Source organism: Dryobates pubescens, chromosome Z, assembly GCF_014839835.1.
Source record: "Dryobates pubescens isolate bDryPub1 chromosome Z, bDryPub1.pri, whole genome shotgun sequence".
NCBI lineage: Eukaryota > Metazoa > Chordata > Aves > Piciformes > Picidae > Dryobates > Dryobates pubescens.
Window position 1 is genome coordinate 3,320,129 of NC_071657.1, and position 12,606 is coordinate 3,332,734.

Here is a 12,606-nt window from a genome sequence, read left to right on the forward strand (position 1 = left end):
CAGAGGGGGTTGGACTGGATGACCTTTGTATATCCCTCCCAACCCAGACCATTCTATCATTCTGTGATTCTGTACCAGGGTACAATCCCTGCTCTGGTGCTGCTGGCCACACTGTTCCTAATCCAGACCAGGATGCCCTTGGCCTTCTTAGCCACCTGGGCACATGCTGGCCCATGTTCAACTACCTGTTGATCAAACTGCCCCCCTGTTGGTCCAGGACTCAGTGGATCATGGCTATGAGCAAAACATTTCACTCATGAAGCAGGCTGGCAATGGACAGCTTCAGTAAAACCAGGGGGAAGACCTAGTTTGTCCTTCACCACCACAGCAACCTATCCTTTAGGGGTTGCTTTTGGCTTCCTGTTGCAGCCCCACACCTGCATAGCATGCAGGCTCATGCAGCCTCTGTAGGACCATCTCTGGGGTCAGAACAGCTGCAAAGAGAAAGCTTCTGCTTGGTACAGTGGCTTCAATCCTGAGATCTTGCTCCCTGCTCTGTGGTCTGCATGTCAGGCCCTCAGGGTAGTCTGCCTCAGTTTACTGCATGTGAGGTGAGGAGGCAGCCCTGGCTTCCTCTGCAAACTGCCCTCAGGGTTTCTCATGCTGGGACAGCACAGAAAAGCTGAAGATTATGCATGTGCTTAGCAATTCTGCTGGACCCAAGACATATCACTTTAGCCAGTTTCTAACATGCTCAGCACCAAATTGTTCAGGATTCAGCTTCCACCATCACTTTTCTCCATGAGATGTTCAGCTGCTTATGCTCTGGTGAAGTGCAGGTGCCCCTAAATCCTTCCCCCTGCAATGAATTCAAAGCAGCTTCAAGGCTGGTAGAGGAAACCAACAACATGGCTACAGCCAGACCCTCTGTGACCTGCCTGCCTTTCATGGCAGGGATGATCCCACCTCTTTGTGCAGTCTCCAAACTTGCCCTGGAGCAGAGCAGCTCCTCAGGGGTGAGTAGATCTGCTCTGCCCCCAGTATCTGTTAGGTTGTGGTTGGTTGGTCTTTTTAATGTACAGCTTTTGCTCCCTGCAGTCTCTCTCTCTAAGTTCCTGGAAGCTCCAGAGTTTGAAATTTCCTGCATGTGGATTTCTTAAGCTGTAACCTGGGAGGGCTGTGGTCATCTCTGCTGCCTTTCTGCTTATCCCTTGAGTAAGACTTTGCTCTAGGGTTCCTCCCCAGTGTCCACTGCAGATTACATGGTACCCCCAGAGAGGTGGGGCAGGTTTAAGAGCCCCAAAAGAAGCATCAGGGTGGTGGCAGCAGAACAGATGTGGGAAGGCTCTGATATGGGATGGTGGGTCAGGAGCATGGATGGCATAAAGAGATGTGAGGCTTCCAAGTCATTCACAGGGGAGTTTCTTGTAGCTCACTCAGACATGAAGTCAAGGTGTCCCTTGCTGGTGAGAGTGTCCATGTTCCAGCAATGTTTGGTGCTGCACATCACTGGGGTCACCCTGCCTCATGCAAACATCCTGAAACCTGTATCTTGCAGGATGTTCTACCAGGCAAAGACATTGCCTGGGGAGGAGGAAAACTTGAGTCCTGTGTACAGTTCTCTTGAACATGTCCAGAGAAGGGCAATGAGGCTGGGGAGAGGTCTGGAGCACAGCCCTGTGAGGAGAGGCTGAGGGAGCTGGGGTTGCTTGGCCTGGAGAAGAGGAGGCTCAGGGGAGACCTTCTTGCTCTCTACAACGACCTGAAGGGAGGTTGTAGCCAGGAGAGGGTTGGTCTCTTCTCCCAGGCAACCAGCACAAGAACAAGGGGACACAGTCTCAAGCTGTGCCAGGGGAGGTTTAGGCAGGAGGTGAGGAGAAAGTTCTTCCCAGAGAGAGTAGTTGGCCATTGGAATGTGCTGCCCAGGGAGGTGGTGGAGTCACTGTCCCTGGAGGTGTTTAGGAAGAGGGGATTGGATGTGGCACTTGGAGCTATGGTTTAGTAGTCATGAGGTGTTGGGTGATAGGTTGGACTTGATGATCTCTGAGGTCTTTTCCAAGCTGGTTGATTCTGTGACTATTCTATGAGTCCATGAATACTGGGTTCACTTTTGAGCCCCTTGCTGTCAGAAGGACATTGAGGTGCTGGAACATTTCCAAGCTGGTGAAGGGTCTAGAGAAAAAGTCTTACAAGGACTGGGTGAATGGTTGTTTAGCTTAGAGAAAAGGAGGCTGAGGGGAGACCTTCTTGCTCTCCATAGCTCCCTGAAAGGAGTTGGAGCCAGGTGGGGGTTGGTCTCTTCTCCCAAGTAACAAGCAACAGGACAAGAGCAAATGGCCTCAAGCTGCACCAGGGAAGGTTTAGGTTGGACATAAGGAACAATTTTTCACTGAAAGGGCTGTCAAGCCCTGGAACAAGTTGCTCAGGATCATGGCTGGATCACCATTTGTGGAGGTGAAGAGATGTGTGGACATTGTAGTTGAGGCCATGGTTTAGGGGTGGACTTGATGATCTTCTTCAGCCTAAATGATTCTATTCTGTGGCTCTATATGCCTGGACATGGCAGGGAATATCTCATCTGGAACCACTCTTACAAAGAGCTTGGCATCTTCTGGTCTGCTTGCTTCTGGTACATCAGCCAGAACAGGAAGGTTAGGGAAAATAAACTCCCACTAACGAGCAGAACTGGTGAGACAACAGCCTAGGAGGAGGCTGAGATACTCAACAGCTCTTTTGCCTTGCTCTTCACAGCCAGCCTCTCTCCTCACACCTCCTGAGCTGATGGCCCACGAGACAAACACCAGGGGAGTAAAATCCATTGCACTGCAAGAGAAGATCAGGTTAGTGACCACCAGAGGAACCTGAACGTACACAGGTCTATGGGACCTGATGAGATGCACCCCAGAGTCCTGAGGAAGTTGGCTGGTGGAGCTGCCAGGCCACTCTCTATGATGTTTGAATGGTCCTGGCAGTCAGGTGAAGCCCCTGGTGACTGGGAGGATGGAAACCTTGCATCTGTTTTCACAAAGGGTGGAGAGGAGGACCCTGGGAACAGCCAACCTGTCAGCCTCACCTCTGTGCCTGGGAAGATGAGGGAACAGACCCTCCTAGAAGCTCTGAGGGCACATGGGAGACAGGGAGGTGATTCGAGGCAGCCACAGCACCCTTCTCCCTAAACTGGAGACAGATGGAATTGTTGGATGAGCTCTTTGGGGAGCTGAAGAATTGGCTGGATGGTCACATCCAGAGGGTAGTGGTGAATGGCTGGATGTCCAGATGGAGGTCAGTGGCAAGTGGTGTCCCTCAGGGGTCCTTGCTGGGGCCAATGCTATTTAATGTCTTCATCAATGACACAGACTGGAGGATTGAGACCTCAGCAGGTCTGCAGTGGTGTGGTTGGCACACCTGGGGCACAGGATGTCATCCAGAGAGAGCTCCTGGATGGGCACAAGAAGTGGTCCTGTGTGAAGCTCATGCAGTTCAGCAAGGCCAAGAGCAAGCTCCTGCACACAGGTCAGAGCAATCCTCAGCATCAGTCCAGGCTGGGGGATGAGGGACTGGGGAGCAGCCCTGTGGAGAAGGCCTTGTGGGTGCTGGGGGTGCAGAGCTGGCCATGAGCCGGCACCGAGCGCTGCCAGCCCAGAGCCAGCCCTGCCCTGGGCTGATCCCCAGCAGTGTGGGCAGCAGGGGCAGGGAGGGGATTCTGCCCCTCTGCTGGGCTCTGCTCAGACCCCCCCTGCAGTGCTGGGGCAGCTCTGGAGTGCTCAGCACAGCCAGGGAGCTGTTGGAGCAGGGCCAGAGGAGGCCACAGCAATGCTGGCAGGGCTGGAAGGGCTCTGCTGGGAGGCTCCAGGCTGAGAGAGTTGGGCTTGGGCAGCCTGGAGGAGAGAAGGCTCCAGGGAGACCTTCTGGTGGCCTTTTGGTGTTTGAAGAGGGCTCAGGAGGAAGCTGGGGACAGACTTTTTCACAGGGTCTAGTGTGACAGGAAGGGGTGGTGAGTTAAACTAGAAGAGGGAGATCCAGAGAAGATAGAAGGAATAAATGTTTTATGATGAGCATTGTGAAACACTGGCCCAGGCTGACCAGAGAGGTGGTGGGTGATGCCCCATGCTTGGAAACATTCCAGCTCAGGCTGTTTGGGGCCCTGAGCAACCTGCTGTAGTTGAAGCTGTCCTTGCTCACTGTGGGGGTGTTGGACTGGATGATCTGACATAGAATCACAGATAGAATCAATAAGGTTGGAAAAGACCTCAAAGATCATCAAGTCCAACCTGTCCCCCAACACCTCATGACTAGACCATGGCACCAAGTGCCACATCCAATCCCCTCTTGAACACCTCCAGGGCCGGTGACTCCACCACCTCCCTGGGCAGCACATTCCAGTGGCTAACAACTCTCTCTGGGAAGAACTTTCTCCTCCCCTCCAGCCTAAACTTCCCCTGTCACAGCTTGAGACTGTGTCCTCTTGTTCTGGTGCTGGTTACCTGGGAGAAGAAACCAACCCCTACCTGGCTACAGCCTCCCTTCAGGGAGTTGGAGAGAGCAAGAAGGTCTTCCCTGAGCCTCCTCTTCTGCAAGCTAAGCAATCCCAGTTCCCTCAGCCCCTCCTCACAGGGCTGTGCTCCAGACCTCTCCCCAGCCTCATTGCCTCTACAAAGGTGCCTTCCAGCCTAAAGCATCCTATGAGTAACACAAAGCAAGGGGGAAAGAGTGGAAGGCCCTGGGTGCTTCAGTGCTCCATGGAAACTGGCTGCATGCTCAGGGCTGTGGCAAACTCACCACCCCCCACCCCCTGCTCCCTGCCATCTCCTCAGTCATTCCAAAACCTGGTGAGGTCTGATAAATGACTCTTGACTCAGCAAAACATTGCCATATGACACTGCAGAGCTCACACAGTGAATGTTTTCTTCATTCCAGCCACCTCCTAGCTAGGTAGAAGCCAAGGGAACTGTCTGGAACCTTTGTAAAAGGAAGAGCTGCTAGTGTCCCCTTTGCTGTGGCTGAACTGGTGCAAGTGGGTTGAGCTTTCTGGCCATGGGCTGTTGCAGCTGGACTGTTTTCAGAGTGTGCCAGCTGCTGCTTCCATCACCTTTCTCTCTATACTTTGGTTCAACTCTCTGGGAGTCACCTTCACTGATGCTTCCAGTTTCATGGGTGAGGGTCTGGAGGGGGGTTGCCCTGTCTATTACTACAGAGGAGCTCAAGCAGGTGTGCAGCAAGCTGAGCAGCTCCAGTGTGACAGAGTACTGAAGAGCTACTGGAACTTCTCAGTAGGCCCACCTGGCTTTAACTACCCAAAAGCCCTGGGAATGTGTTGTCCAAGTGACAGCTGGACCTGGGCTCTCTCTTTGCTGGTGCTGTCACTGCAGACACAGCAATGCCAGGCTGGGTATCTGTGTCTAAGTCAAAGCTCTATGAGCCCCAGTGATAGCTCTGTTTACCCCTGTCTGGCAAGGCAATATCCACAGACCTGCCTATCCCTCCTTGCAGTCATGAATGCAGCCCTGATCCTAAGGTTATCTGGGGGATCAACATGGGCAGCTGGAGCAGATATGCTGCTGTCACTCAGGCAGGGTGTCAGGGCACTTCTTCCAGTTTTAAATAGCATGATAAGGACAGAGGAGCTATTTTCAGGCTTGTCCTTCGCTCCCTGACTTGAGGCATGTCTGGGGGGAACTTGCCTGGTTGCCACACTCTCCTCTGGGAGCAGGACTACCAGTAGCTCTGTGTGACCGGCTGTGGTGCCTGTGGAAGCAGGTTGCCTGCTTCCTCCTCTGCCTTGGCTGAAGCATGAAAGGATGGGGAATGGATACAAAACTGTATGCAAAAGCCCCAACCCATGTGCATGCCACCTGCCCCTGCATGGCAGGCATCTTCTTGCCCACCAGCTGCCTCCTGAGTCCCACCTGACCTTGTGAGAGGCAGATCTGCCAGGCTTCAGAACCAGACTCTCTGCACCGGGCTGGCCCCAGCCATCCTCCACTGGCCCCTGAGGTCTGTGGCGGTGGTGTTAAATCACTCCTGGGGTCTGTCACTTGCCCTTGAGCCGTGTGAAATAAACAGGCAAAGCCCTCAGTCGCTGTGGGGAGGGTGGGAGGACCGGTGTCTGAGTTTGCTGTGTGCAGAGTCAATGCCGACACTGTCCTGAGACTGCCCGCGCCTCGGCTTGTGGGCCTGGCCCTTCAAGCTCCTGAGTAAACACTCCACGTTGTGCTGGAGGCCTGTGGTTTCCTTCTTCAGAGGAGCCTCCAAATTGTTTGTGTTGGTTTTTCCTGGCCTCTGCTAACAAACAGCTGTGGCTCTCAGGGCACTCACAGCAACGGGCTGCGGCAAGGCGCTTGTGTGGTTCACCATGGTGAAGGAACAGTCACAGTGCAGAGCCCTGTTTTGGGAGGAGGATTGGAGATGGATGTTTTGACTGCAGGCTTTTAATAGCCCTTTGTGGGAACTGGCTCCTGCCTCTTTTCCCTCAGCCTTGGATTAAAAAAATAAGGGGGGGAGGGGGGAGGGGAAGGGGGGAGAAAAAAAGAAGAAGGAAAAAAGCTGCTGTTGAAATATGCTTGTGCACATCATTTTATTATCCAGCATGGCTAACCTGAACGTGCCATCAGCACTGGGGAACACAGGGTCGATTAATCACCTGGTTCTAGGCTGAGGGAGGGAAGCTACTGGAGAGCTCAGACCTGTTGACATTCCCCATCCCTCCAAATCCGGATGTCTTGCCTGGTTCTCCTGGAATAATGACACAGGGAGAGGGGGTGGGAAATGTAAAAGCTCCAAGAAGATTCTCCCCAGCCAAACTTTGGCTCCTGTCCAGCTCATGGGACAGAGCTGACCATTCTCAAATTGGCTTGCTCCTCTTCCTGTCTAAAAGGCTGAGGTGGCTGCAAGCCGCTCTGGCCCACGAGTGTCCTCTCCCTGGGTCTGCAGCAGCGGTGGTGGGGCTGCAGCCTCACTTGCCCACAGCAGGGCTGTCCCCAGTGAGTGGGGGATGGTGGCCCTGGCTCGCTCTGAGCCACGGAATCACAGCATGCTAGGGGTTGGAAGGGACCTCTGGAGGTCATCTAGGCCAGCCCTCTTGCCAGAGCAGGGTCACCCAGGGTGGGTTGCACAGGTTGGCATCCAGGCAGCTTTCGAATGACTCCAGAACAGGAGACTCCACAACCTCTCTGGGCAGGCTGTGCCAGTGCTCCAGCACCCTCAGAGTAAAGAATTCTGTTCTTCACATGCACACAAAAATACAGCCTCATGCTAGCAGGATTTAGATTCTCCTTGAGGCTAAACTGAGGTTCATGGGTGCCTAAGTGAGTGAAAATTGGCTTCCTCTATAGCAAGATTAGCTCGGGAGGGATGTGTTCCCTCTGTATTCCACACTCTGCCTCAAAAAAGGATGGTGGCTCCCCACTACGCTGATGGTGCACCACCTTCCTGGGGAAGATGCTTCCCTTGTGTCCAGCCTGTACCTTCTGTGGCTGCTGCTGATGCCTGTTGCCCCGTGTTACCTCACCTGCCACTACTAAGAGGAGCATGGGTCAGTCTCACTTGCAACCATAGGCTGTTGCTAGATCCTCCAAGCCTCCTCTTTCCCAGATTAGTTGAGTGCAGCTCCTCTGCACTTCCTCACAGCTTCCCTTGACAAACTAACCCTCCTGCAGCCCGGCACACAGGTTGTGTCATTTGCCATGCAGCTGTACTGCTGACCTGTGTCCAACCTGATCTTCAGCCTTTGTCCCTTTCTAGCAGGAACCTCTGCTCAGAGAGTCCCTTCCCAGCCTGTATAAGGAGAGGACACAGTCTCAAGCTGTGCCAGGGGAAGTTTAGGCTGGAGGTGAGGAGAAAGTTCTTCCCAGAGAGAGTTGTTAGCCATTGGAATGTGCTGCCCAGGGAGGTAGTGAAGTCACCGTCCCTGGAGGTGTTCAAGAGAGGATTGGACGTGGCACTTGGTGCCATGGTCTAGTAGGCATGAGGTGTTGAGGGACAGGTTGGACTTGATGACCTTTGAGGTCTTTTCCAACCTTGCTGATTCTATGATTCACTGCCCCAAAGCAGCCCTTGTGCTTCCCATGAGGTCCTTGTTGCCCTAATTCTCAGGTTTATGATGGTACCTTTGGTTTGAAGCCCTGCCAAAAGAGCAATGAGGCACATTATTGGGCATCTGCCTTCCCATAAGTCTCTTTGAAGATCTTAGTGCTGCTATTTGACTGTCCAGACTAGATGCCTAATCAACCTTGATGCTCATCTAAGTGCAAATGTCCCCTAATGGCAGGCAGCACAGATGGTGGGACCTTCTCCCACCCTCTGCAAGGCATCTGGTTTTTTGCCAGCTTGCAGGCACTCATGTTGGAGAGTCTCCCAGCCATGGACTCCTGACCTCACCTCTTGGATATGCTGATCCTGCAGCCACAGGGTGGTCTGATTTAGTAAGCTGATCCAACAGATGAATATTCAGCTCTTCTGTGGGATTAGTCCTTTGCTAGCACAATGCACTAACTCCCTCAGCCTGCAGCTGCACAGCAGCCACTAAGCATGATGTCAAAGATGGGACAGGAACCTGCAGGCAAGGCCTTGGGGACATGCCTGCACCTATCCACGGGCACTGCCAGCACAGGAAGATGAAGCTCACAGGCTTCACAGCCCTGCACCTGGCTGAGCTGGCTTGGAAAAGTCCTCTTCCACTCTGCTAGCTGGAACACACGAGCGTGGGGGAGCCTGGGTGGCAAGTGCCCAGTTTCAGACAGCCAAACTTAGAGCCCTGGAGGTCCCTGCCAAGGGCATGAGCTTACATTTGCTGCACACAGAGCTGGCATTCGTTGGCGTAGGTGTTGCCATCAGTCCCACAGACAGGCAGGTACAGCAGGGGGCAGGCCTGCACCTGCCTCATGTCTCCACACACTGGCTGGGAAAGAGAAACAGCAGGGCACCTTTCAGTGCCAGCAACACCCCTTCTTTCCCTCACACAGCACCCAGGGCAGGAGCAAGTGCCAGTGGTGACCTGGTTCCCAGGCTGTGCACACAGAGCATGCAAGCAGGGAACAGAGACCACCACATCTTTCAGTAGCACTCACAGCCTGGCCTCTGATGAAGCTCTGGTGCTGGGGCACCAGCACTGGTGAGGCTGGGGATGCTTGCTGGGAACAGCCTTTCTCCCAAGCATGACAGGCACTAAATCCCCTCTCAAGCCATACGCAAAGAAACTCAGCAACCTCTTACCCTTCTCAGGCCATTCTCTTCATCCAGCTGTGCCCCTGAAACAGAGCAGAGACCTCTGAGTATGACATTGCTGGCAGGAACATGAGGCATCAACAGAAGGTCACATCCAAACCAAAGGGCAGGCAGGGTTGTGCAGGTCCCACTCAGGCCCTGGATTAGCTGTGTGGTGCTTGGGGGGGAGGGGGGTGATCAGTCTGCAGCACAGCACCTCCTCAGCCACCCCAGCAGCACAGTGCACAGCCTTCCATCCACAGCTGAGCCAGCTGGCACAAAGCTGTTCCCGCTTCCCAGTCCCTCTTCTGAGAGCCTTTTCATCCATTCTCTGGACCAGAAGCTCCACAGAGCATCCAAGGCAGAAGTGTGAACCCCTGTAGTGCTGCTGGGGCACGTGTAGGATCTTCAGAGGCTGGATGGTGCTGCACAGCCAGGCAAAAGCCACCCCCAGGGAGTGCTGCACTGGGTGGGTTCCTCTTCTGCGGTCAGGCAGAGCAGTAGCCACAGTTCACAGCTCATCTGTGCACTGCACAAACGTCCTGGGAGGCTGCTTGCAGGACCACCACCACATGCACCTAAGCAGCACAGGTTTTCCAGAGCCTACAAACAGCTGCTTGCCACAGAAATATGCTGAGCACCTAGTGCTCTTGCAAGGGCAAGAGGTCTTCATGGAGGCAGGAAGGTAGCTGCCACCCCGGTGTATGTGCTGTGGGCTGTCCTGTGCCCCATCCCTCTCCCGAGTGCAATGCAGTTGCTGAACCAGCCTGTAACCCTTGACCCAAATTGCTAGTAATACATGGTGTGCTTGCTCCATCCCTTCTCAGGGAGGTGGTTGAGTCACCAACCCTGGATATGTGTTCAGAGGTGGTTTGGAGGTGGGGCTTGGGGAGATGGCTGAGGGGTGAACCTTGCAGAGCAGGGTTTTGGGTTGGACCTGGTGATCCTGAGGCTCTCTTCCAAGCAGAATGTTTCTGTGATTCTGTGATTCCACCACGCTGCCACTGCCTTTGTTTGCCTACCTTACCTCCTCTCCAAACCACAGCTTCTGTGTCTTTGCACCCTCCCACCCGTTCCCGGCCCCTCTGTGGTTCCCGGCTGCCGCAGCAGGTTGAGCTTACCTCCAGCAGCCACCAGGGCAGCAGCCACCACCACCACCCCCAGCCACGGCAGCAGCTCCTTCCCAGGCATGGTCACTTCAGGTGCGCAGCTTTGTGCCCGTGGCTCTGCTCCTGGCTGGCTTTATAGAGCAGGGCCCCAGCTTATCTCAGCAGCCCTTGGGAAAAGCAGCACTTTGAGCAGCGTTCGGTGCGGCCGGGGAACAGCTGGACTGTGCTCCCTGAGGGATCACTTGGGCATTCTCATGCAGCTGATAAAGTCACACAGGTGCCACTTACCAGCTCCAGGAGCTGGCACTGGAGGCTGCTTTACAATCCCTTCGGGCCATAGTCTGGGCTGGGCCCTTGTGTGGCAGCTTAGGGCTGATGCCCAGGGAAATTTTCCAGGGGTTGGGCAGAAAAGTGGTAGAATGTAGAGAAATGACCATTGGAGGGCAGAGGGAAATAATGAGAAGGCCTGAATAATCCCCTTGGTCTGAATTAATAAGATGAAGTCAGCTGTAGGAATTTAGCTTTCTCTCTTCCCAGCTTATTTGCTCTGGCAGGTGCTAGCTGGTGGCTTTTGCTTGGCTGATGCTGACCTTGGCTGTGTTCTTGTTGTGGTTAACTACTAACAGGCTACCATCTGCTCTTCTCTTTTTCTTGTCCTGTGTACATGGGGGAGGAGGGGAAGCTGTTGGTAGCCTCTTGGTTTTGTACATGGGGGGTGGAGGGGAAGCTGTTGGTAGCCCCCTGGTTTTGTACATGGGGGAGGAGGGGAAGCTGTTGGTAGCCCCCTGGTTTGTACATGGGGAAGGAGGGGAAGAGGGGGAAGCTGTTGGTAGCCCCCTGGTTTGTACATGGGGGAGGAGGGGAAGCTGTTGGTAGCCCCCTGGTTTTGTCCATGGGGGGAGGAGGGAAAGAGTGGGAAGCTGTTGGTAGCCCCCTGGTTTGTACATGGGGGAGGAGGGGAAGCTGTTGGTAGCCCCCTGGTTTTGTCCATGGGGGGAGGAGGGAAAGAGTGGGAAGCTGTTGGTAGCCCCCTGGTTTGTACATGGGGGAGGAGGGGAAGCTGTTGGTAGCCCCCTGGTTTGTACATGGGGGAGGAGGGGAAGCTGTTGGTAGCCCCTGGTTTTGTACATGGGGGGAGGAGGGAAAGAGTGGGAAGCTGTTGGTAGCCCCCTGGTTTGTACATGGGGGAGGAGGGGAAGCTGTTGGTAGCCCCCTGGTTTTGTACATGGGGGGAGGAGGGGAAGAGGGGGAAGCTGTTAGTAGCCCCCTGGCTTTGTACATGGGGGAGGAGGGGAAGCTGTTGGTAGCCCCCTGGCTTTGTACATGGGGGAGGAGGGGAAGCTGTTGGTAGCCCCCTGGTTTTGTACATGGGGGGAGTAGGGGAAGAGGAGGAAGCTGTTGGGAGCCCCCTGGTTTTGTCCATGGGGGAGGAGGGGAAGAGGGGGAAGCTGTTGGTAGCCCCCTGGTTTGTACATGGGGGAGGAGGGGAAGAGGGGGAAGCTGTTGGTAGCCCCCTGGTTTGTACATGGGGGAGGAGGGGAAGCTGTTGGTAGCCCCCTGGTTTGTACATGGGGGAGGAGGGGAAGAGGGGGAAGCTGTTGGTAGCCCCCTGGTTTGTACATGGGGGAGGAGGGGAAGAGGGGGAAGCTGTTGGTAGCCCCCTGGTTTTGTCCATGGGGGGAGGAGGGGAAGAGGGGGAAGCTGTTGGTAGCCCCTGGTTTTGTCCAGGGGGCTTCTTGTGTTGTTTATAAATTGTAAATACCTGTAGCCATTGCATGTTTTGTACTTATCCATTGCATTTCATACTTCTAGATTGTAGGTTTGCTTGTAAATAGAGCTGCATTTGCTTTCAACTGAGCTGGTCTGGCAAATTCTGTTTTGGGGGGTAATTCTTTCACCTTAGCTGGGGGGGTTAATTTCAACCCACCACAGCAGGGCTGCTCTTCCCCTTTCCACCCAACCAGCTTCCCTCTGGGTGCATCTTGCCTGAGCCAGCCCTCCAGCTTTGTGGCTGCTGCTCTTCACGGGTGGCAGGTATCTCCACTGGGGCTGAGGGACTTGGAACAGGTTGCCCAGGGAGGTGGTGGAAGCCTCATCCCTGGAGGTCTTTAAGGCCAGGCTGGATGTGGCTGTGAGCAACCTGCTGCAGTGTGAGGTGTCCCTGCCCATGGCAGGGGGTGGGGAAACTGAATGATCCTTGGGGTCCCTTCCAACCCTGTCAATTCTATGATTCTGTGACATGGGGAAACCAGAGGATCCAGGCTGGTTAGGGCGGCTATGCTGTGGCCTGAGTGTTATACTACGAGGCCACAAAGATGGTCAGAGGGCTGGAACACCTCGCCTGTGAGGACAGGCG

General features: G+C 54.5%; 1 protein-coding gene across 1 annotated transcript; it reads right to left on the minus strand.

Moving 5' to 3' along the window:
* Positions 1–6,617: 6,617 nt before the first annotated feature.
* LOC128899493 (chymotrypsin inhibitor-like) lies at positions 6,618–10,340 on the minus strand. The gene is made up of 4 exons (XM_054178845.1): positions 10,263–10,340; positions 9,151–9,185; positions 8,724–8,836; positions 6,618–6,672 (listed from the first exon to the last, which is right to left on the minus strand). Exons 1-4 carry the CDS (start codon positions 10,330–10,332, stop codon positions 6,618–6,620), a joined length of 273 nt encoding a protein of 90 aa, XP_054034820.1. The 5' UTR covers positions 10,333–10,340.
* Between the last annotated feature and the right edge of the window lie 2,266 nt (positions 10,341–12,606).